The 25,464-nt window shown below is 43.7% G+C and overlaps 1 protein-coding gene across 4 annotated transcripts in view; it reads right to left on the bottom strand.

Annotated features, from left to right (window-relative positions):
* The window catches only part of CDK18 (cyclin dependent kinase 18), a 330,987-nt gene that overhangs the window by 86,549 nt on the left and 218,974 nt on the right, over nt 1-25,464 (bottom strand). For all 4 annotated transcript variants that reach the window (XM_063955137.1, XM_063955136.1, XM_063955138.1 and 1 more), the window contains one exon: nt 22,265-22,379. In XM_063955137.1, the coding sequence (XP_063811207.1) occupies nt 22,265-22,379 (115 nt within the window). The remainder of the gene's footprint in view (nt 1-22,264; nt 22,380-25,464) is intronic.

Here is a 25,464-nt window from a genome sequence, read left to right as displayed (position 1 = left end):
CAACCCTTACGAAGCTAAGAACACTGTACGCTGTTTACTTAAGAAATACCGTAATGGTACGCTATTTGCGTAACGATCGCTCAGCCGTAGGCGAGACGCTCAAGCGTCACATTCGCTCACGGCCCAGCGATCACAGGACACGTTATTGGTTATGTCTAGGGGAAAGATTCGCTATGGCGTAGCATACACTCGAGACCACGAGGAGGTCACCAGCGATGCAGACGCTCACAACACTATACCTTGATATTAAACCTTATACCGACGAAACACACAGAATACCTTTAATGTGAGTACAGGGTGTAAATGCAACTTTGTGTAGCCTGACTACCTACAAAGCTGTTTGAGCGTCACCGACGCTCAAGTGAACACTTAACACTATAGTAAATACACAGATACTGTTTTAGGGTTCCGAAGCCTATTATCTGTATTATATCTAGTATACTTGTAAAAGAGTAACACAGTACAAATGATACACTACAATATAACAAAGCCTTCCTAACCTAACACCTAACTAAGGGATAAACTACAATATTATCCTGGCCTAACACAATACAATACAATACTATAAAGTTTAGTCTAGGGGAGTTACGAGAGAAAAGAGAAAATAGAGAGAGAGAAATAGACACAGAGGGAGAGAGAGGAATTGGCTCACAGAAAGACAATGATTACGGAGAGAACTTACGCACAAAGGGTATGATCGCCTGCGCCTCGATATCCAGCTCCCGATTATCAGCAGATAACCGTTGATGAGAGAGTGAGAGCTGGATGTGGTCGGGCTGCCTATTTATGCCCCACACACAATGCAATCTCCTGGTCCTACAATCCTTCAGTTTATTGGACACAGGAATTCGGCCCTGTACTGTAACCAAAGGTCATAGGTTGATTCATACAGGTGGGCTGTGCTGAGTTTAAACGGCTCAGGTGGGTGGGAAACTGGGTTTCCCGCCGCATACCTGAGTATGGGTAAATAATAGAAATGGACATAAACTTCTTATGTTCATAACTATTCGCACGAGCGATTAATACGCTCCAAACCAACACCGGAATATTGCTAATTAAATACTCTTCCGATGGGTACCAAATACTACTGTATGACTCCTGTTAGACCCTTCGTACAATACAAAGAGGGATTCCTCCGCTCAGGGACATTCTATCTAAACCAAACTTACAGAAACTATTGAGGGGAACATGATCTATAAACGACATTAATTGTGAACTTTTGTAACGAATGAGTCGCACGCTACGATTACATAAACTCTACCGTAAATGCGCATACTGCGCGTGCGAGTGCACGCTATTGCGGGTATGCGCTTCCACGGGAGAGCGTACGCATGCGCAGCACGGACCAGTGTGCGGTGCAAATATGGCAGTGTGCATTGAGACATTTTTCTGACTTCGACAGTCCACCCTTTGGCAGTCAATAATAACTGCCACAAAATATTTAAGGAGAAAAATGTAAGTCAGGGGTTAATTGATTTCCATGGTGGGGAAAGGAGGAAGAATGGAGTAGGTGCGAAGAGAGTATGACCTAGTGAGAAAGCAGGAGCATGTGTGTATGAGTCCATGTTTGGGGGGGGTCATGTATCATCGTGCCGTACGTGTGGTAAATCAAGCTTCGAGGTATTGCGAAGTATACATTTGAATTCCTTCTTATCCTGTGGTACAGGTCTGTGGATGGGCTGTCAAACTCTACCGAGCTCATTTCGGCTGTGGTTGTAACACAATGGGGATGCACATTTTAGTTGATGATACATGAATTGGGGGGGTATGTGGTTGCTGCTATCTGTGCCTGTATTCCCTATCGACTATGTGTGTTATTACCTGAGGGTTGCAGAGATGAAGATAAAGAACACTTACGAAAAATGCAATGATATTCTATGTCAGGTTAATGTACGTTCGTCGATTGAGGTCTTGATTGGTGTCGTTTGATTGCAGTCTTCTTCTTTGTGCTTTTGCTCATAAATCGTGAGTAAAGCAAACAACGTCCATGGATTTACAAAAAATGTTGGGCTAGCGTGATTTTAAAGTTCCTAGGGAAACTGGGGTACCCATGGCATTGTCCATAAAATCTTGTATATCAGGTCGTCTGCTCTTCTTCTTTCCATCTTTCCGTTGTCGGCCCCTTGGCTCATCAGGTCCTTCGTCTACGTGGGTCTTTGTACCTCGGAGGAAAACATAGAAATGGGTGAAAGACGGACCGTATACTCATTACATCATTACGTCATGGTTTCTAGCATTGGGTCATAAATCAAATCCAGGTTAATTACAGTTTCCTCACTCCTCAAGCTCATCACTTTCGTACTTTGTTTACACCTCATCAAAGCCTGCCCGCATCTAAATATCAATCTAATAGATATAACGACACCTAAGATACACAGGAGAAACTTTCCAACATCCATTATGACTCCTTGAGCCCACTCTCCCAAACCGGAGAACCAATTTCGCGGGTTCAACCATGACACCCAACCAGTCAGCTCATTACCTACAGCAGCAAGGGTGAGATTGTGTTTCCGACGAAATTCCCACTTTAATTGCAGAATATCATCCATCTTTTGGTCTATGACCTCTACCGGATCCTCGGTACTATTTGTGATGTACGTGCAACACTTTATGCCGTACTGTGTTGCCAATGTAACACAATATCCGCCTGTTACTGCTGTAAGGTAATTAAGAACCATCCTATGCTGAACTAGTTCTGTTTTGTAAGCTTGAAGTTCTCTTCCAGTGTATCTAAACGTGTCATCATACATTTCAGTGATATTATCTAACAAATTGGCGAGTGCGGAAATGTATTTATAATTCATCACTCCTCGAGCGGTACGAGTGAAATCTAACGCTACCAGAACCTGAATCCCGGTGGATTCATGGATAAGATCAGAGGCCGGATGCTCTAACCTTTCTGACAGTTGTCTTTTAACAAGGTGCTCGTAGTGAGTGTGAGTATAAGGAGCTTGGGCACCACGGTGTATGTCCTTCATTTTGTCATGTGTTACAGTCATCACTTCAGGCAATACTTTTCCAATATAACACAATCCTTCAGAGTTTGGGGCAAGCCACTTGTACGCCTTTCTCCCGCATATGAAATATGCATCATCGGGGAGAACATAAGGGACGGAGAAGGACATGACCATGTTACAAACCTTCCAGGTGAAATCTCCTGACCCTAATTCTTCCATCTGCCTAATGCACGTATCGGTCTGTACGATATGTGCACAGTATCCTGGTGATACCTCTCCAACTCTAGTAATCCTATTTCCTAAGGTATATCGATACCGAAAAGATTTTCCTCTACTGGCTATGTGGCGTACGAGCTCTGTATCTGTAGGCATTCTATCTGCTCTGTGTGAAAAGGTCATGGAAAGGTTGCTCCATGACACTTCCCAATTTCCCGGTTTTCTGGGATTGGAGATGTTAAAACATAAGAGGGACCTATCCACATGGTATTGGTGGAGCTTCAAACTAGGAGGGCTGGAGATGTTAAACCTCCGGTCCACCGGTCTCCCACCACTTAGCTCAAGTACTTCCCCTAACGTTAAAGGAAATGGTACTAGCCCTGATTTGCTGTGACCCTGAGGTACTTGAGAGCATACCCAGCAATCTGTTTGGTTCAACACGTTACCCACTAGAGAGTGATAGTCACTCAATGGATGCCGGTCCATATGGATATTAAAACTAGATTGGCATTGCTTTATGCATCCATCTTCAACCAGATTACCACAGAGCCTACAGATACAATTTTCCTCAGCTAACAATCCATCACAATTTCTTCTATCGGATCGTTTTCTGATACTCGCCTTTGCTTGTTGGATTGGTTGATCTTGGAAAACTACGCCTCCATCATCATAATCGGAACCCATTCCAGAACCTCTCTCGACCTCTATGGTACTCTCGCCGGAACAGACTGCTCTGGTCAACATCATGGTTAACATCAAAATCCGGATCACAGTCTCTTTGGGCAAGTCCATCTTTGAGGAGGAAATGGAGAAGAATGAGAAAGGGGAAAAAGAAATATCAAGGGAGAAGGGATGGGAAGTGGAGAAAAACAATAAAAGGGAGAAGGGAGTCGACAACTGCTTTCGATCTTCAAGGCTCAGGTGCCGCCTCAGTCCTCCTGGAACAGACACTCCAGTGATACAACCTCTACCGTCTGTTCCTTATCACGGGACTTCTCTGGGTCAGCAACCTTCTTGCAGTGGGATGAATGGACCCAAGTCTCTCTCTCAGCAACCTTCAATGCTGTGGTGCTAGTCAATAAGACCTGGTATGGTCCTTCCCATCTATCAATAAGACAACCTGAGCGTAGAAAATTTCGTATCATTACATAATCCCCAGGTTCAATGTCATGACAATTACTATCTGGTAAATCAGGAATCACCAACTTCAGATTATCATTTTGACTCCTCAACTGCTTACTCATGTTAATCAAGTACTTTACAGTTACTTCATTGTTACATTTCAAATCATCCTGAGGGTTAATCATGACATGCGGTTGTCGACCAAACAGAATTTCAAAAGGAGACAGATTAAGAGGGGACCTGGGAGTGGTTCTGATGCTATACAAAACAATGGGTAAAGCTTCTGGCCACGTCAATCCTGTCTCTGCCATTACTTTACTCAATTTATTTTTAATAGTGCTGTTCACTCTTTCGACCTTCGCACTCGCCTGTGGACGGTACGGAGTGTGCAGCTTGCTATCAATTCCCATCAACTTACACATTCCTTGAAAGACATCACCTGTAAAATGGGTACCCCTATCACTTTCAATTATTCTAGGGATACCATATCTACATACAAATTCCTGCACAATTTTCTTAGCTGTAAACATGGCGGTATTTGTAGCTGCTGGAAAAGCTTCGACCCAATTCGAGAAAACATCTATACAGACAAGTACATACTTTAAGTTTCTACATGGGGGCAATTGGATGAAGTCAATTTGTATTACTTGGAAAGGGCCGCCGGCAGGTGGGATATGGGAGGGTTCTGTAGGTATTGCCTTTCCAATATTCTTTCTCAGACAGGTAAGGCATGACATTGCTCTTTTACCAGCATGAGAGGAGAATCCTGGGGCGCACCAGTATGCTCTTACCAATTTGCACATCCCCTCCTTGCCTAGATGAGTCAGCCCGTGAGCTGCTTCAGCCAGACATGGAAGGTATGCCCTGGGGGCCACTGGTTTACCATGTCCATCCGTCCAGAGCCCTGAGGGCTCCTGGCCATATCCCTTTGCCTTTCAGACTGCTCTCTCTTGAGTGGAACACAAATTCTGCATCTCACACAACTTCTGTGTGTTGATGGTATTAAATACCATCAACTGTGTGGTGTCTGTCCGTATGGGGGTAGCAGCTGCAAGCTTTGCAGCTTCGTCTGCTCGGCTGTTACCAAGGGATACTGGGTCTTGGCTATACGTATGTGCTTTACATTTGATAACAGCCACTCTGTCGGGTTCCTGTATCGCTGTTAGAAGCCTTTTTATATACGCTGCATGCGCTATCGGTGTGCCAGCTGCCGTCATGAAATTTCTGAGCCGCCATAGGGCTCCGAAATCATGGACTACCCCGAACGCGTATCTAGAATCGGTGTAGATATTGGCAGACTTACCCTTAGCCAATTCACATGCTCTGGTTAGGGCGACCAGTTCAGCAACCTGGGCTGAGTGAGGTGGGCCTAGCGGTTCCGCTTCTATGGTGTCTTGGTCATCTACGACTGCGTATCCAGTACACAAGTCTCCCGAGTCTGACTGTCTGTGACAACTACCGTCCGTGTAGAACGTGAGTTCTGCATCTTCTAGTGGATTGTCACTGATGTCAGGCCTTGCGGTAAAATTTTGGGTCAAATATTCCATACAATCATGTGCATCCTCCTTTGTATAAAATCCTCCTTCCCCATCACTCTCACCTCCCACCCTTTGTGCCTGTCCAGGCACACCTGGGAGAAATGTTGCAGGGTTTAATGCGCTGCATCTCCTTATGGTGATGTTTACTGGGGCCATTAATGCCAATTCCCATCTCGTAAACCTTGCTGATGAGACATGTCTGGTTTGGGCAGAATTTAATAAGGCAGATACTGCATGTGGTGTATGGATTGTGAGGTTGTGGCCTAGCACGACATCTTCGCTTTTCGTCACTAGCAATGCTATCGCCGCAACGCTACGCAAGCATGTGGGGAGGGACCGCGCTACCGTATCTAGCTGAGCGCTGTAGTATGCAACTGGCCTGCTGGCGTCACCGTGTTTTTGTGTTAGTACACCTGCTGCGCACCCAGCACTTTCTGTTCCGTATAGTTCAAAGGGTTTCCCATAGTCTGGCATACCTAGTGCAGGTGCCTGTGTTAGACACTGTTTGAGTCTCTCAAATGCCGTTTCAGATTCGTCTGTATGCGAAATCCGATCAGGTTTGTTTGAGGAGACCATTTCCTGCAGAGGTAGTGCCAATATGGAAAACCCTGGGATCCAATTACGGCAATACCCACACATTCCTAAAAACGTTCTGATCTGTTGCTGGGTTTGTGGTAGTGTCATGTCTCTAATGGCTTGGATTCTATCAGCGGTCAGGTGTCTCAGTCCTTGTGTTAGACAGTGTCCCAAATATTTTACCTTAGTCTGGCATAATTGTAACTTGTCTTTGGAAACCTTGTGACCTGTGTCTGAAAGGTGAAACAGGAGCTGTTTCGTATCTTTCAGGGATGCCTCCAATGAATCAGAACACAGTAGTAGATCATCCACATACTGTATCAACACTGATCCACTTTCCGGTTGGAAAGACTGTAAACAATCATGCAAAGCCTGAGAAAATATACTTGGACTATCTATGAAACCTTGGGGTAATCGAGTCCACGTGTATTGGACTCCTCTGTATGTGAATGCAAACAAATATTGACTGTCAGGGTGCAGAGGTACCGAAAAGAAAGCGGAGCAGAGGTCAATAACAGTGAAAAATTTGGCAGTGGGAGGAATTTGCATTAGGATGACAGCTGGATTAGGCACTACGGGGAACTGACTCTCGACTATTTTGTTAATCCCCCTTAGATCCTGCACTAGCCTGTAACCCCTCCCCCCACTCTTTTTAACAGGGAAGATGGGACTATTTGCTGTGCTGGACGTTCTTACTAGAATGCCCTGTTGTAGCAAGCGCTCTATTACGGGAAAAACTCCTAACTCCACCTCTGGCTTCAGAGGATACTGTGGGATTTTTGGAGCTATCCTACCATCTTTTACTTGCACTACTACTGGAGCTACGTTTGCCATTAATCCAGTGTCTTGTCCATCTTTTGTCCAAAGTGAATCTGGTATCTGAGATGTCATCTCTTCTACCTGGGATGGGTTCCTATTTGTCATAATGGTGTGTGACATTAATTTTGATGGGGAGTCTAACATATCTCGTACTTCTTGAGCGTGATTCTCAGGTATGTCCAAGAATACACCTTCAGGAGTACAATAAATGACGCAACCCATTTTGCATAGTAAGTCTCTTCCCAGGAGATTGGTCGGTGCCGATACAGCCAGCAAAAAGGAATGCTTGGTGTGCAGAGGCCCTATTGTAATCTCGGCTGGTTTGCTAACAGGGTAGTGCTGGACTACTCCTGTTACTCCTATGGCTGGAACTGTCCTACCAGTGGTTCTCATGCCCACTGTCGAATTTATCACTGACTTGGCCGCCCCTGTGTCTACAAGAAAATTTAAAGTTTTACCAGCTACATTGATTGCAATCTCTGGTTCGCTTCCAAGACTGGCAATCAATTTAACTGGTTGCAGATTACAGGTATGGCCACACCCCTATTGGGTATGGTGACCTCCCTGAATCCCAGTGGCAGCAACTACTTGTGGGGGAGTTAGCTGGGAACTACCAGAGGCGTGCCAATCTCTGTTCGGGGGGTATCTTTTTGTTTCCCCTGTATGTGGCTCAAAACTCCGCCTCTGTGGACCCTGCTCCCAATGTCGTGTGTGGTGTTGTTGTCTGGGGGGTTGAAAAGATCTTTGTACATTCTTTGATCTACATTCTCGTGCAAAATGTCCTGGTCTGTTACAAGAAAAACATGTTATTCCACTTGCCTTACCCACAGGATTCGGTGGTACATACGCAGGCTGCCTTGTGGTCAGCGCCTGTATACTTACGGACATCAACTTATCACTTTGCGACTCCCTGTGCCTAGTGATGTTTTTGTCGTGATCAACAGCAGCCTCTCTCAAAGTGGACACTGACAGACCTCGCCAGCATGGCTGCGTGGTCTGTACCCTAGCCTTTAATGTTTCTTTCAAACCATCCATCAGTACAGATACTGCTACTTCTCGATGGTTTGGGTTGGTCTTTATGTCTTCTATACCAGTGTATTTTGCCATTTCTGATAATGCCCGGTGGAAATATTCTGCTGCCGTTTCAGACTCCTTTTGTTTAATGGAGAATAGTTTATTCCATTTAGCAACGGCTGGGAAATATTCTTTTAGCTGCAAATTTATCCTTTTTACATTATCCTGGTCGTACACATCTGTAAGTGGTACCTCTTTGTCTAGTCCACAATCAGCCAAGAATTTAACTGGGTCGACACTGGGGGGTAAGCAAGCTCTTAGCACTACCTGCCAATCCTTATTATTGGGCTCTAAAGTGTTTCCTAGATCCCTGATATATTTTTGGCTTGCCACTAAATCCTTTCTGGGGTCTGGGAATTCAGACACTATGGTCCTTAATTCCATTCTAGTGAACGGGCAATACATGGCGATGTTCCTGATGGGTGTGACTCCTGATGCATCTATTTTCCCATTGGGAACTACTATCACCTTAACTGGATTAACTCTTATAACTTCACTCTGTGTAGATTCTACAGCTTGGGGTGTAAGTGTTTCAGTGTAATGCATGGTGCCGTACTTACCTGATGACACGACCTCACCTATCCCTCCGCTAGGGGCCTTCACTAATCTCGTGGCTGTTGATGTGCCTACTGTAGTCTCTGAAATGGTGGCTGCGAGAGAGAGAGCTGAAATTGTTGATGGATCGTCTTCTTGATCACACTCCTGGGGAAGGTTCAAAACAGGGTACAACTTGCACGGGTTAATACTTGCATGGGTTATTTGGTTAACATCATTAACATTAACATGGTTACTAAGAGTTTTAGTTTTACAACCCAGTGCGTCTTTCTCCGTAATCAACTTCTCTCCTGATATATATGGTGGAGGAGGAGCTGTGGCTATCAGTTTCCTTACTGCCCCAGATCCTGCCGCCAGAGCCAAACCTCTCTGTATCTCACCTTCCTGGTGCCACAACTGTAAATAATCATAATGCTGAATTCGTCTCTTTGTTGGTTTTACGAGACATATCCTCCTCCTTAAATTTTGTAACACTTCCGGGCTGAAACTACCTATTCTTGGGAATTTGTCCCTGTCTTGTACAGTCATTCGTTCCCATTCATCACATAAAACCTCTGTGTGACTACCGTATTTTTCACACATAATGTATCTTGCCGACCCAACTGGTCGGTTCTCCGAATCAACCTGAACCTGGGTTGATCGCCCCCTACCTGAGCAACTGGCCCCCATCGTCTGTAGGTGTTGCTTAGTCCTCCTTGGATTTTCTGTATCAAGGTTTTCAGCAAGCCTTTACAGACAACCAAATTACTCCACAGTAGGCCGGCGGTGGCGGTTTACCGAGTACCCCACTCACTCGCCCACCTCGACCAATACGACCTGATCACACCGATATGGTGCTGGCGTACTCGATACAGGGCCCCTATGGAACCTTCAGTTTACTGGAACATATGAGGGATACCCGCAGGACACTTACTCTTTCCAGTAAACGTTGGGGTTGTTAGATAGTTCCTGAGTGACCAGCGAACTTCCCTTCCAAAAATAAAAAATTACACAAATCACGTCAGAATGTACAAATAGCGTTTATGACCTTTGTACACAAATAGTACCGGTCAGGTTTACTAATGCACACAATTACGTGCGGTACAATCGTTCAGCACATAAGCAACTAATCTTATGTGCGGAGCGACCAGTGGAATCGAAAATTTCGGCTGCGAATTCCTTCAGCCAGAGCTTAATGGCCTATATGGGTTCTGCACCAACACCCCAGGCGTTGTGCCACTGGACTTTTATAGCGGACCTTTTTACCTTATGACCTCCTGGTCTTGTTACCTTATGACCTCCTGGTCTTGTTACACCTTATGGTCCGCTATACTCTAATGCTCAAATATTTATTTAACCAGAGATGCCTCCCTAGCCACCGTATATGTCACTTACACGTATGTTCCTTGACGAGTACTCGGCTTTCCTTTTGGTTCCCCCTTTAAAATTGTATAAACACACTCACTCAACACATGTACACTTTTGTTTCTACCTCTATTTCTGCGCAGAAATTTGTCTTCAGCCCAAGTGTGTTACTAATTAGGAGCAGGATCTGTTAAACTAAATTTCGGGTTTTCCAAAAATTGATTTGCGTTATTTACCGCGTCACGTTATCTACCGCTGTGCGTTACTTATCGCCTTTGCGCTAATTATCGCTTTGCGCTAAAATCCACTTTATCACAACTTGAGCTACGTGGACGTAACCAGACGCTACGTTGCGTAATGTACGCTGCGTGCGTCTGCCTTTCGGATTGCGTACGCTAGTCTTTGTTAGCGACACGTGTACGCAATGCAGAGGATCCACCGTAACACAATATTTATCAATGTAGATGATCCCTGATCATCCACCGCAATCCACACTGCACACTGCCTGCCTCGTCTCTAAGACAAAACCGTGTTCTATACTTTAATTATTACTTTTACTATTAAATAACAGCAAATCTCTTTTTGCACTTTCTATCAACTATAAAATTGGCAAACAGGAATAGTGATATACGAAAAATGAAATATACAAGTGGAAAGAAATGCAGGTATATGCGTGCGTACGCAAGACAAAAGAAAAATAAACAGTTTTAAAAGACACAAGCGTTTTGTTCTTACTTCCGGTTACCGGGTTCCTTCAGCACTCTTTACCTAAGCGAAGCAGACGCTTATCCCGTCAGCAACTGTGAGACAACCTCCCACCCTTTTGCTGGGGGATAAAGTCTGCTGATCTACCTAGTGCAGATGTGAAAAGGACCGGGCGAGCCCGCAATTGACAATGCTAAATTCCTTTGTCGTATAATCAACCCTTACGAAGCTAAGAACACTGTACGCTGTTTACTTAAGAAATACCGTAATGGTACGCTATTTGCGTAACGATCGCTCAGCCGTAGGCGAGACGCTCAAGCGTCACATTCGCTCACGGCCCAGCGATCACAGGACACGTTATTGGTTATGTCTAGGGGAAAGATTCGCTATGGCGTAGCATACACTCGAGACCACGAGGAGGTCACCAGCGATGCAGACGCTCACAACACTATACCTTGATATTAAACCTTATACCGACGAAACACACAGAATACCTTTAATGTGAGTACAGGGTGTAAATGCAACTTTGTGTAGCCTGACTACCTACAAAGCTGTTTGAGCGTCACCGACGCTCAAGTGAACACTTAACACTATAGTAAATACACAGATACTGTTTTAGGGTTCCGAAGCCTATTATCTGTATTATATCTAGTATACTTGTAAAAGAGTAACACAGTACAAATGATACACTACAATATAACAAAGCCTTCCTAACCTAACACCTAACTAAGGGATAAACTACAATATTATCCTGGCCTAACACAATACAATACAATACTATAAAGTTTAGTCTAGGGGAGTTACGAGAGAAAAGAGAAAATAGAGAGAGAGAAATAGACACAGAGGGAGAGAGAGGAATTGGCTCACAGAAAGACAATGATTACGGAGAGAACTTACGCACAAAGGGTATGATCGCCTGCGCCTCGATATCCAGCTCCCGATTATCAGCAGATAACCGTTGATGAGAGAGTGAGAGCTGGATGTGGTCGGGCTGCCTATTTATGCCCCACACACAATGCAATCTCCTGGTCCTACAATCCTTCAGTTTATTGGACACAGGAATTCGGCCCTGTACTGTAACCAAAGGTCATAGGTTGATTCATACAGGTGGGCTGTGCTGAGTTTAAACGGCTCAGGTGGGTGGGAAACTGGGTTTCCCGCCGCATACCTGAGTATGGGTAAATAATAGAAATGGACATAAACTTCTTATGTTCATAACTATTCGCACGAGCGATTAATACGCTCCAAACCAACACCGGAATATTGCTAATTAAATACTCTTCCGATGGGTACCAAATACTACTGTATGACTCCTGTTAGACCCTTCGTACAATACAAAGAGGGATTCCTCCGCTCAGGGACATTCTATCTAAACCAAACTTACAGAAACTATTGAGGGGAACATGATCTATAAACGACATTAATTGTGAACTTTTGTAACGAATGAGTCGCACGCTACGATTACATAAACTCTACCGTAAATGCGCATACTGCGCGTGCGAGTGCACGCTATTGCGGGTATGCGCTTCCACGGGAGAGCGTACGCATGCGCAGCACGGACCAGTGTGCGGTGCAAATATGGCAGTGTGCATTGAGACATTTTTCTGACTTCGACAGGCCTTTACAGACTAAGCATTCTTTCCTGCTAGCTGCATCGGCTCCGACTAATCTACTTGGTAGAGATTTACTGTGCAAGATGGGATGTGTCATATATTGTACTCCTGAAGGTGTATTCTTAGATATATCTGAGAATCACGCTCAGGAAGTGCAGGATATGTTAGACACCCCACAAAAGTTAATGACGCATACTGCTGTTACAGATAGATGTCCGTCCAAGGTAGAGGAAATGATTTCTCATATACCGGAATCACTTTGGACCAAGGATGGACAAGACACTGGATTGATGGCAAATGTAGCTCCTGTAGTATTTCAAGTAAAAGATGGTAGGATAGCTCCAAAAATCCCACAGTATCCTCTGAAGCCAGAGGTGGAGTTAGGAGTTTACCCAGTAATAGAGCGCTTGCTACAACAGGGCATCCTGGTTAGAACGTCCAGCACTGCCAATAGTCCCATCTTCCCTGTTAAAAAGAGTGGGGGGAGAGGTTACAGGCTAGTGCAGGATCTAAGGGGGATCAACAAAATAGTTGAGAGCCAATTCCCCGTAGTGCCAAATCCAGCTGTCATCCTTATGCAGATCCCTCCCACTGCCAAATTTTTCACTGTAATTGACCTCTGCTCCACCTTCTTCTCGGTACCTCTGCACCATGACAGCCAATATTTGTTTGCATTTACATATAGAGGAGTACAGTACACCTGGACTCGTTTACCACAAGGTTTCATCGACAGCCCAAGTATTTTCTCGCAGGCTTTGCATGATTGTTTACAATCCTTTCAACCTGAGAGTGGATCAATATTAATACAGTATGTAGACGACTTACTGCTGTGTTCTGATTCACTCGAATCGTCCTTGAGAGATACGAAACAGCTTCTGTTTCATCTTTCTGATACAGGACACAAGGTTTCAAAGGACAAGTTGCAATTATGCCAGACCAAGGTAAAATATTTGGGGCATTGTTTGACACAAGGACTGAGACACCTCACCACTGATAGAGTACAGGCAATTCATGACATGACCCTGCCACAGACTCAGCAACAGATTCGCACGTTCCTAGGAATGTGTGGGTACTGTCGTAACTGGATCCCAGGATTTTCCATACTGGCCCTACCTTTGCAGGAGATGGTCTCATCAAACAAACCAGATCGGATCTCGCACACAGATGAGTCTGAGCTGGCGTTTGAGAGACTCAAGCAGTGCCTAACGCAGGCACCAGCATTAGGTATGCCAGATTATGGGAAACCCTTTGAACTGTACGGTACGGAAAATGCTGGATGTGTGGCAGGTGTCTTAACCCAGAAGCACGGTGATGCCAGCAGGCCGGTAGCCTACTACATCGCTCAGCTAGACACGGTAGCGCGATCCCTCCCCACATGCTTGCGAAGTGTTGCAGCAATAGCATTGCTAGTGAGTAAAAGCGAAGAAGTAGTGCTAGGACACAACCTCACAATCCATACACCTCATGCAGTGTCAGCCTTATTAAATTCTGCCCAAACCAGACACGTCTCATCCGCACGGTTTACAAGGTGGGAATTAGCACTAATGGCCCCTGTAAACATCACCATAAAGAGATGCAGTGCACTAAATCCTGCAACATATCTCCCAGGTGTGCCTGGACAGGCACAAAGGGTGGGGGATGAGAGTGATGGTGAAGGAGGATTTAGTACACACACTGACTCACATGATTGTATGGAATATTTGACCCAAAATTTCACGGCAAGGCCTGACATCAGTGACAATCCACTGGAAGGTGTAGATTTTACTTTCTACACTGACGGAAGTTGTCACAGACAGACGGACTCGGGAGACTTGTGTACTGGATATGCAGTCGTAGATGACAAAGGTACCATAGAAGCGGAACCCCTGGGCCCACCTCACTCAGCACAAGTTGCTGAGCTGGTCGCCCTAACCAGAGCGTGTGAATTGGCTAAAGGTAAATCAGCCAATATCTACACAGATTCTAGGTACGCCTTTGGAGTAGTTCATGATTTCGGGGCCCTATGGCGCCTTAGAAATTTCATGACGGCAGCTGGCACACCCGTGGCACATGCAACCCACATCAAAAGACTTTTAGCAGCAATACAGGAACCTGACAGAGTGGCTGTTATCAAGTGTAAAGCCCACACGTACAGCCAAGACCCAGTGTCACTTGGTAACAGCCGAGCAGACGAAGCTGCTAAATCAGCAGCCAGTACCCCCATGCAGACAGACACCACTCAACTGATGGTATTTAATACTGTAAGCACACAGAAATTGTGTGAAATGCAAAATTTGTGTTCACCACAAGAAAAGGCAGTTTGGAGGCCAAAAGGATATGGCCAGGAGTCCTCAGGACTCTGGACAGATGGACAGGGTAAGCCAGTGGCACCCAGAGCATATCTTCCAAGTCTAGCAGAAGCGGCACATGGGCTGACTCATCTAGGCAAAGAAGGAATGTGTAAGTTGGTAAGAGCTTATTGGTGCGCGCCAGGATTTTCTTCCCATGCGGGTAAAAGAGCAATGACATGTCTCACCTGCTTGAGGAAGAATATCGGAAAGACAATACCAACAGAACCATCCCATATCCCTCCTACAGATGGTCCTTTCCAGGTAATACAAATTGATTTCATACAATTACCACCTTGTAGAAATCTTAAGTATGTATTGGTTTGTATTGATGTATTTTCAAATTGGGTAGAAGCATTCCCCGCTGCCACAAATACCGCTACATTTACCGCAAAGAAAATTGTGCAGGAATTTGTGTGCAGGTATGGTATCCCTAGGATAATTGAAAGCGATAGGGGTACTCATTTTACAGGTGAAGTCTTTCAGGTAATGTGTAAATTGATGCGAATTAATAGTAAGCTGCATACTCCGTATCGCCCCCAGGCGAGTGCGAAAGTGGAAAGAGTAAACAGCACTATTAAGAACAAGTTGAGCAAAGTGATGGCTGAAACAGGATTGTTGTGGCCGGAAGCTTTGCCAATTGTATTGTACAGCATCAGAACCACTCCCAGGTCCCCTCTTAATCTGTCTCCCTTTGAGATTCTGTTTGGTTGACAACCTCATGTAATGATTGACCCCCAGGATGATTTGAAATGTAACAATGAAGTAACTGTAAAGTATCTGGTTAAGATGAATAAGCAGTTTAGGAATCAAAATGACAACTTAAAGCTAGTAATTCCTGATCTGCCAGACAGTAATTGTCATGACATTGAACCTGGGGATTATGTAATGATTCGCAATTTTCTACGCTCAGGTTGCCTTATTGACAGATGGGAAGGACCATATCAAGTCTTATTGACCAGCACGACAGCGTTAAAGGTTGCCGAGAGAGAGACTTGGGTCCATTCGTCTCACTGTAAGAAGGTCGCTGACCCAGAGAGGTCCCGTGACAAAGAACAGACGGTAGAGGAAATTGTATCGTTAGAGTGTCTGTTCCAGGAAGGTTGAGACGGCACCTGAGCGCTGAAAACAATAAGATCAGAGGCGGTTGTCGAGCCAAGATTTCTTTTTCCCTTTTGTTATTTTTTCCAGTTCCCATCTCCCTCCTATTCTTCTTCCCCCTTCTTATTTTTCTCCTTTTCCTCCTCTAAGATGGACTTACCCCAAGAGACTGTGTTCCGGATTTTCCTGTTGACCCTGTAGTTGACCAGAGCAGTCTGTTTCGGTGAGAGTACCAGAGAGGCCAAAGAGGGATCTGGAATGGGATCTGATGATCAGGATGGAGGCGTAGAATTTCCAGAGCAACACAATCACCGAGCAAAGGCGAGTATCAGAAAACGATCTGGTAGCCATGACATTAGTAGACATTGTGAAGGATTGTTAGCTGAAGAGAACTGCATCTGTAGAAATTATAAAAATATAGTTGAGGACGATTGCATCAAGGAATGTCAGTCCAGTTTTAATATCAACATGGACCGGCATCCATTGAGTGACTATCACTCATTGGTGGGTAAAGTGTTAAATCAGACAGACTGTTGGGTATGCTCACAAGTACCTCAAGGCCATAGAAAGTCAGGACTAGTGCCATATCCTTTAACGGTAGATGAGGTACTTGAGTTAAAGGGTGGGAGACCGGTGGACAAGAGATTTAATATTTCTAGTCCTCCTAGTTTAAAGCTCCATCAATACCATGTAGATAGGTCCCTAATATGTTTTAACATTTCCAATCCCCGAAAGCCGGGAAATTGGAAAGTGTCATGGAACAACCAAACCATGACATTCTCACACAGAGCCGACAAAATGCCCCTAGATTCAGAACTTATACGCCAAATAGCCGACAGTGGAAAATATTTCCGGTATAGGTACACTCTAGGAAGTAGGATCATGCGAGTTGGAGAAGTATCACCAGGATACTGTGCACATGTCATACAGCCTGATACGTGTACTAGACAAATGAAAGAGTTAGGGATAGGATTGTTTTCATGGAAGGTTTGTAATATGGTTATGTCATTTTCCATCCCATATGTTCTCCCCGATGATGCATATTTCATATGTGGGAGGAAGGCGTATAAGTGGCTTGCCCCAAACTCAGAGGGATTGTGTTACGTTGGAAAAGTACTGCCTGAAGTAATGACCATTGCCCATAACAAAATGAAAGACATTCACCGCAGTGCCCAAGCTCCTTACACTCACACTCATTACGAACACATCGTTAAAAGACACCTTGTAGATAGGACAGAGCATGCGGCCTCTGATTTGATTCACGAATCCACCGGGATTCAATTCCTACTCGCGTTAGATATCACCCGTACCGCCAGAGGAGTTATAAATTATAGGTATATATCTGCGCTAGCGAACCTGTTAGACAATATCACCGAGATGTATGATGACACCTTCAGGTATACTGGTAGAGAGCTGCAAGCCTACAAAACAGAGCTGGTCCAGCATAGAATGGTTCTCAATTACCTCACAGCGGTAACAGGCGGGTATTGTGTCACCCTAGCAACTCAGTATGACGTGAAATGTTGTACATATATCACTAACAGCACTGAGGACCCAACCGAGGTTATAGATCGAAAAATGGATGATATATTGCAATTAAAGTGGGAGTTTCGAAGGAGGCACAATCTTACACTCCAACAAAAGAAACTACTTGTTTAGCGCCCCAAACAAATCAATCATTTAAATAAAACCAACAAATTAAGGTACAACAGGCTCCTGAGACACTGCGCTTGCCACACCACTATGCGAGATGGATTGGAAGACTATAGAGCAAGAAAAAGAAAAGTGGCTGCGCTGTGTGTCAGCAGCTATATAAAATAGAGAGCACAACGTATAGTACAATCTTACACTCGCTGCTGTGGGTAATGAATTGACTGGCTGGGTGTCATGGTTGAACCCACGAAATTGGTTTTCAGGTTTAGGAGAATGGGCTCAGAGCACCATCATGGACGTAGGGAAATTCCTCTTGTGTTTCCTGGGAGTTATCATATTGATTGGTCTGGTATTCAGATGTGTTCGGAGTCTAATGAATTGCAAGCGTAGTACCAAGGTGATGAGTCTGAGCAGTGAGGGCATTGTAACAACAACTAATTTGATATATGACCCGTCAATCGAGACAATGTTGTGATAAAATGTGATTCCACGGTCCGTTTCTTTCACCCGTTTCACCTTTGATTTTCCCCGAGGTACCAAGAGATCAGCCTGGAAGAAGAATTTGATGACCATTTATACAAGACCAATGATGAACTGTGTCACAGACACCTGATGACCTTTTAGAGACTGAAATTTCTTTTTGACACCTGATGAGCTTTTTAGAGACTGTAATTCTTATGGACACTTGAAGAAGCTTTTTGTTTGCCAATAAACCTCAAAGCTACAGTAAAGACCCGACGATCCCAACAAGACACCAGACAAGACATCAACAAGACCCCAATCGGCGACTGTATACTAAACCTCACATAGTTATATGACTGCATTTATAACGCTTGTTTCTTATCTTCATCTCTACAACCTCCAGGTAGTATCCCACATAGTCGACAGGTGATTTTTACAAATTAGCATCCACATACTCTCCCCCTTCATGTATCATCAACTAATGTGCACCCCATTTGTTGTAACCAAAAGCCGAAAAGAGCTCGGTAGAGTTTGACAGCCCATCCACAGACCCTTAATACGGGATAAGAAGGATTCAAATGTATACTTCGCAATACCTCGAAGCTTGATTTAGAACACGTACGGCACGATGATACATGACCCCTCAGACATGGATTTCATACACACATGCTTTCACTATCTCATTAGGTCATATCTTTCCCACCTTCTCCTCTCCTCCCTCTACCCAATCATAAAAAGGTATTCCATGATGACATATATTTTTCTGTTTGAATTGTTTAGAAAGTGGCAGTTATTGGTGACTGCCAAAGGGTGGACTGCCAAAGTCAAAAAATATCATGCTTCACATTGCCATATTCTAACCCCATGCACATGCCCGCTGCTCGTGCATTCAGTCTGCCGTACGTGCACATGTCCGCAAATTGTGTACACTCGCTCCGGCGATTACGCGCGGTATATGCGTATTTACAGTAGAGTTTATGAGCTTGTAGCGGGCGACTCGTTTATAGCATAGTTAACTAAAATAGTGCGTTTTGTAGATAATATTACCTTTAATAATGTCTGCAAGTATGTTTAATGTAAATGGTTCGTGGACATGGGAATTCCTCTTTGCATGATACGAAGGGTCTGACAAAGGTTGAACAGTGGTGTCTAGTACCTAACTGAAGAGTATTTTATTAGAAACATTCCGGTGTTGGTTAGGAAGAGATTAATCGCTCCTGCGTATAGTTATGTCTATAAGAAGTTTATGGACATTTACTGTATTTGCAGTTCATTATCCATGCGGCGGGAATCCTGTGGATACCTCCCACCTGAGCAGTTTGAAATAGTCACAGCCCACCTGTTCAAATCCACCTATGACCTTTTGTTATAATGCAGAGAGACATTCCTGTGTCCAATGAACAATGAGATTGTAGGGCCCATTGTAGTGTACTGTATGTTGTGTATATAAAGGCCACTGTCCCTTGACCGGCCAGTACTCTCTCTCTCATCAACATTTATCTGTCGGATAATTGGAGGACTGTATCCGGTTGTGCTAGCGAGTGTTCCCCCGTATGGTATGTTTCTCTGTGGCCACTTTGTTACCCATTTAATGTAAGCCATTCATTCTTATTCTATGTATTTGTGTTTGCGTTCGTTCGCCATTGTGTATATTTCTATCTAGTTATTCTGTTTAGTTATTAATGTTAGGTTTGTAGTGTATAAGCTGTAATCTGTATTCTTTTCCCTTTTACTTACTAAAAATCATCTGGTAAGGTGTTGGAACCTTAACAAGTGTTTGTGTGATTCACCATATAAGTGCTAAGGGTTTCAGAGCATCTCAATTGCTCAAACAGCTTGCATACTCACAAAGGTTCAGTGTTACACCATTATAGTACCACGGTATTAAGGTTTACAGTGTAAGCATATTCTGTGTTTAAAGTTTATAAAGGTTACTGTCTGTGTGTACGCTCGCTGTGTGTATTCCGTACACCCAGCGCAGCGTGTGTACGTAACTTACGTACCACGTGTGAGGTCTTTGTACGCAAATAGCGTACAAAGTGCGTAGCACGTGCACGAGGTTTAGCGGCCATTACGGCTTCACGGTATTAGTAAATAGCTTGTGTTAAAGGATAAATATTTAGCTTTATCAGCGGTTTAAACATCTTGGCCAGATTTCTAAAGCTTTTTTGTCTACTTATTGTTAGTAGACCACCTATAAGGGTGGGAGGCTAATTTTTTATTCATGTTTAGAAAATAAAATTGTTGTGGTTTTACACTATTGTGGTGATCTTATGTACCCACATGTGATCCCGGAAAAGTTACCATTTAAAGGGACGGGAGGAAGATTTCATTTGAGGAAGCTTCACGGCCTATTTCTGGTTCCCAGACGTGCATTTGGTCTATCACTAACCTGGTAGACAAACCCACGGGTACGAGTTTCCTCATAAAAATCTGTAGCAAATGTTTTGAAGATATTACAGTATTATATATTTTTGTCTCCTCTTGAGGTTATAAATCCATTGAAAGGTTATTCGGAGATTGACTCAACAAACTCATAAGTATTATTTGCGTGCGCTATCTGTGTGGAGTCTTGTTGAGGGAGATAATGATGTAATAGCATGATGTATTAGCAGATGTTCTAAATTAGCTTTGTTCAGTATTCACTACTGAAAGAGAGGGGAAGGGGCCACAGCTAAATTGTATGGATATTCAGAAACATTAGGTAGAAAAAAGTAAATTTACAGAGAAGAAAGTCCTAACAGAACTTTGCTAAATAAACTTGAAAGCATTGGACTGGATATGAAGATGGATGACTGGATAAGAGCTTGGTTGCAGGACAGAAAACCGAGGGTTGTAGTTAATGGAGTGTATTCACAAGAGGGATCTGTAGCTCTATCTGCATCTGGGATACAGATCCCAGGGATCTGTACTTGGACCAGTGCTTTTTAATATCTTTATTAGTGACACTGCAAATGGTATTAAAGGAAAAGTATGCCTTTTTGCAGATGACACAAAGGTATGCAACATGGTAGACACACCAGGAAGGGTGTGTCTAAAAATGATTAATGATCTAGGTAGACTAGAGGAATGGCAATTATAGTTTAATGCTAAAAAATGCAAAATCATGCACTTGCGTCTCAAAACTCCAAAGGCTAAATATAGTATTAATGGCACTATATTGGAAACTGCTGAGGATGAAAGGGTCTAGGAGTCACTATTTCATGCGACATAAAGGCAGGTAAGCAATGTAATAAAGCAATGAGCAAGGCAAGTCAGATGCTTGGCTGCATAGGGAGAGGAATCAGCAGAAAAAAAAGGAGTAATAATGCCACTGTATAAGTCATTGGTACAAACTCTGGAGGCCATATCTTCAAAAGGATATTAATACATTAGAGACTGTACAAAGAAGGGCAGGTAAAATGGTGCAGGGCCTACATCACATAACTTACCTGGCAAGACTTAAAGATCTAAAAATGTATTGTTTGGAGCAGAGAAGGGAAAGGGGGGAGGGGGGGGGGCATGATAGAAACTTTCATATATGTGAAAGGTTTTAACAAGGTACAGGAGACAGACATTTTTCAAAGGTAGAGAAGTATTTGAATACGAGGTCATGCACTGAAACTGGAGGGAGGCAGGCTCTGGGGAATCTTGAGGAAAATATCACTTCACAGAAAGGGTAGTGGACAAGTGGAATAGCCTCCCATTAGAGGTGGCAGAGGCTAAGCCAGTAGAGCAATTTAAACATGCATGGGATAGACATAAGGATATCCATACAAAGAAATATGGATCAGGATAGGGTTTCAGGTAACAATATGGTTAAAAAGGGGCAGACTAGATGTGCCAAGTGGTTCTTATCTGCCATCAAATTCTCTGTTTCTATGAGGCTTTAACAAGAAGATTTTTGGGACAAATATGTAAAAGTTAAATTAAATAAGGTGTGTTCCAAATGTGATAGTAGGCTGGATGTTCAAGTGCTCTTTTACTTTTTCCACCATGTGACATGCCACCAACTATCTCACATATGGTCACACAAAGATCTTTCACAGAATCACTTCCCAAAAGTACAACGTGGCGTGCACTTACGTGTGCACAATATGAACTATTAGGCATGTTTGCACTAAATAAAATACAGTGCTTCACCTCCTTAGTAAGTTACCTGCACTGACTATCTGTCTATCTGTTCCACTCTTCTCTCATATCTGTCTTCCCCTTTTTCGTACCTTCTCTGATTGCTGTGCATGGTGCTCCCTCTTCATGTTCCAGTCTGATTTCTTTTAGGGCCACCAAGTTCTCTGTGAGTTTGCTGCGGCCCTTGAACACTGTGGCATATGTTCCCTGTAACAGATATTTTGGACACAATACATTTGTCTGGCATTATTTGTGGTTCAATATTGTATTCTACATATGTAAAATCCACCTTGTTTATTGAGTTGTTAAGTGAAGGGCATAAGACAGTGGTTCCCAAACTGTCTGAACACCCTAGGGTGCTGCAAGGCTCTTGCTTGGGAGCCTCAGTTTGGTGGTTCAGGATCAAATCAAATTATTTAGGGTCAAAGCAATAGGCAAAACCAGTGCTAGTGGCTGCCAATCATATAACATGTCAACAAACAGAAGCACTACAGTACATCACCACATAACTTAAACTAAGGATGGCTGGTAGGCACAATTTACTTAATTGTATATTTTGTTTTCCACATTTATCAATAAAATATTTTTTGCAGTGAAAAAAATGCTGATACTCTAGGGCACAGTGATTTAAGAAACTTTGGGAACCACTGGTATAAGACAAAACAATGGCTACATATAATGATATTAGTAACCCTAACAGTTCCTGGACCAGGAACTACTGGAAAGATAAGTTCATACTTGCCACAGCAACTTGTGCTTGAGCAAGTTTTACATTTACTCATGAATCTGGGTGGAAATAGTAAAGCAGAAAATGTACTGTTTTTGGTGACTGGAGAGGAATATAAAAAGCCATAGTATGACCCAAAAAGCCAATAATGTGCTGATACCGACAGTGACCAATCACATATAAGCTTTCATCTAATCACATATAAGCTTTCATCTATTGTTATAAAGTTAATGGCTCTTTCATTTCCATAATGTCCCTTTAGTATCTACATGCTTCTGTATTTCATGAAAAGCTGTTCTGTATTTCATTGTTTCTGTACTTTATTATACTATGTATCTGTTAAGCGCCTTGAGTCCTAATGGAGAAAGAGCGCTATATAAATAAAATTATTATTATTATTATTCATTTCTATAGGTTACAACTAGAGATGAGCGGGTTCGGTTCTCCGAGATCCGAACCCCCCCGAACTTCACCTATTTTACACGGTTCCAAGGCAGCCTCAGATCTTCCCGCCTTAATCGGTTAACCCGAACGCGCCCGAACGTCATCATCCCGCTGTTGGATTCTCGCGAGATTCGTATTCTATATAAAGAGCAGCGCATCGCTGCCATTTTCACTCGTGCATTGGAGATTGAACGGAGAGGACGTGGCTACGTTCTCTCCCTGAAAAGCTCTGTATCTGTGCTCAGTGTGCTGCAAATATCTGTGCTCAGTGTGCTGCATTGTAGGGACCACCAGTATATAATTATAGTAGTAGTACAGTACAGTAGGCCATTGCTATATCTTGCAGCTCTGTGTCAAGTATACTATCCATATCTGTGCCTGATTGTTGTTGTAAGCAGTATATAGTAGGACAGTGCAGCATTTTGGTGACCAACAGTATATAGTTGTACAGTACAGTAGTCCATTGCTGTATCTTTCAGCTCTGTGTCAAGTATACTATCCATATCTGTGCTGCATTATTGTTGTGAGCAGTATATAGTAGGACAGTGCAGCATTTTGGTGACCAACAGTATATGGTTGTACAGTACAGTAGTCCATTGCTGTATCTTGCAGCTCTGTGTCAAGTATACTATCCATATCTGTGCTGCATTGTTGTTGTGAGCAGTATATAGAAGGACAGTGCAGAATTTTGGTGACCAACAGTATATAGTTGTACAGTACAGTAGTCCATTGCTGTATCTTGCAGCTCTGTGTCAAGTATACTATCCATATCTGTGCTGCATTGTTATTGTGAGCAGTATATAGTAAGACAGTGCAGCATTGTGGTGACCACCAGTATACATATACAGTAGTACAGTACAGTAGGCCATTGCTGTATCTTGCAGCTCCGTATCACTTCAAGTATCCATATCTGTGCTGCATTGTTGTGAGCAGTATATAGTAGGACAGTGCAGGATTTTGGTGACCAGCAGTAGTAGTACACACAGTACAGTAGGCCATTGCTATTGATATATTACTGGCATATAATTCCACACATTAAAAAATGGAGAACAAAAATATGGAGTGTAAAATAGGGAAATATCAAGATCCACTTCCACCTCGTACTGAAGCTGCTGCCACTAGTCATGGCCGAGACGATGAAATGCCATCAACGTTGTCTGCCAAGGCCGACGCCCAATGTCATAGTAGAGAGCATGTAAAATCCAAAAAACTAAAGTTCAGTAAAATGATCCAAAAATCAAAATTAAAAGCGTCTGAGGAGAAGCGTAAACTTGCCAATATGCCATTTATGACACGGAGTGGCAAGGAACGGTTGAGGCCCTGGCCGATGTTCATGGCTAGTGGTTCAGCTTCACATGAGGATAGAAAAATGAAAAGACTTAAGCTGGCAAAAGCACAGCAAAGAACTGTGCGTTCTTCTAAATCACAAATCCCCAAGGAGAGTCCAATTGTGTCGGTTGCGATGCCTGACCTTCCCAACACTGGACGGGAAGAGGTGGCGCCTTCCACCATTTGCACGCCCCCTGCAAGTGCTGGAAGGAGCACCCACAGTCCAGTTCCTGATAGTCAAATTGAAGATGTCACTGTTGAAGTACAACAAATGGGTGTTGCTGGCGCTGAGGAGGAAATTGACAAGGAGGATTCTGATGGTGAGGTGGTTTGTTTAAGTCAGGCACCCGGGGAGACACCTGTTGTCCGTGGGATGAATATAGCCATTGACATGCCTGGTCAAATTACAAAAAAAAATCACAGCACTACATTTTGGCCACCGTGCTCGATCCTAGGTTTAAAGCCTACGTTGTATCTCTCTTTCCAGCAGAGGTTCAAAGACCTGCTGGTGAGACACTTGTCAACTCAAACGGAACGATACCCATCAACAGCTCCTCCTTCACATTCTCCCGCAACTGGGGCTGCGAGGAAAAGGCTAAGAATTCTGAGCCCACCCGCTGGCGGTGATGCAGGGTAGTCTGGAGCGAGTGCTGACATCTGGTCCAGACTGAAGGACCTGCCAACGATTACTGACATGTCGTCTACTGTCACTGCATATGATTCTGTCACCATTGAAAGAATGGTGGAGGATTGTATGAGTGACAGCATCCAAGTAGGCACGTCAGACAGTCC

This window comes from Pseudophryne corroboree, chromosome 2 (assembly GCF_028390025.1).
Source record: "Pseudophryne corroboree isolate aPseCor3 chromosome 2, aPseCor3.hap2, whole genome shotgun sequence".
In the NCBI taxonomy this organism is placed as follows: Eukaryota; Metazoa; Chordata; class Amphibia; order Anura; family Myobatrachidae; genus Pseudophryne; species Pseudophryne corroboree.
This window is presented reverse-complemented; position numbering and strand designations above follow the sequence as displayed.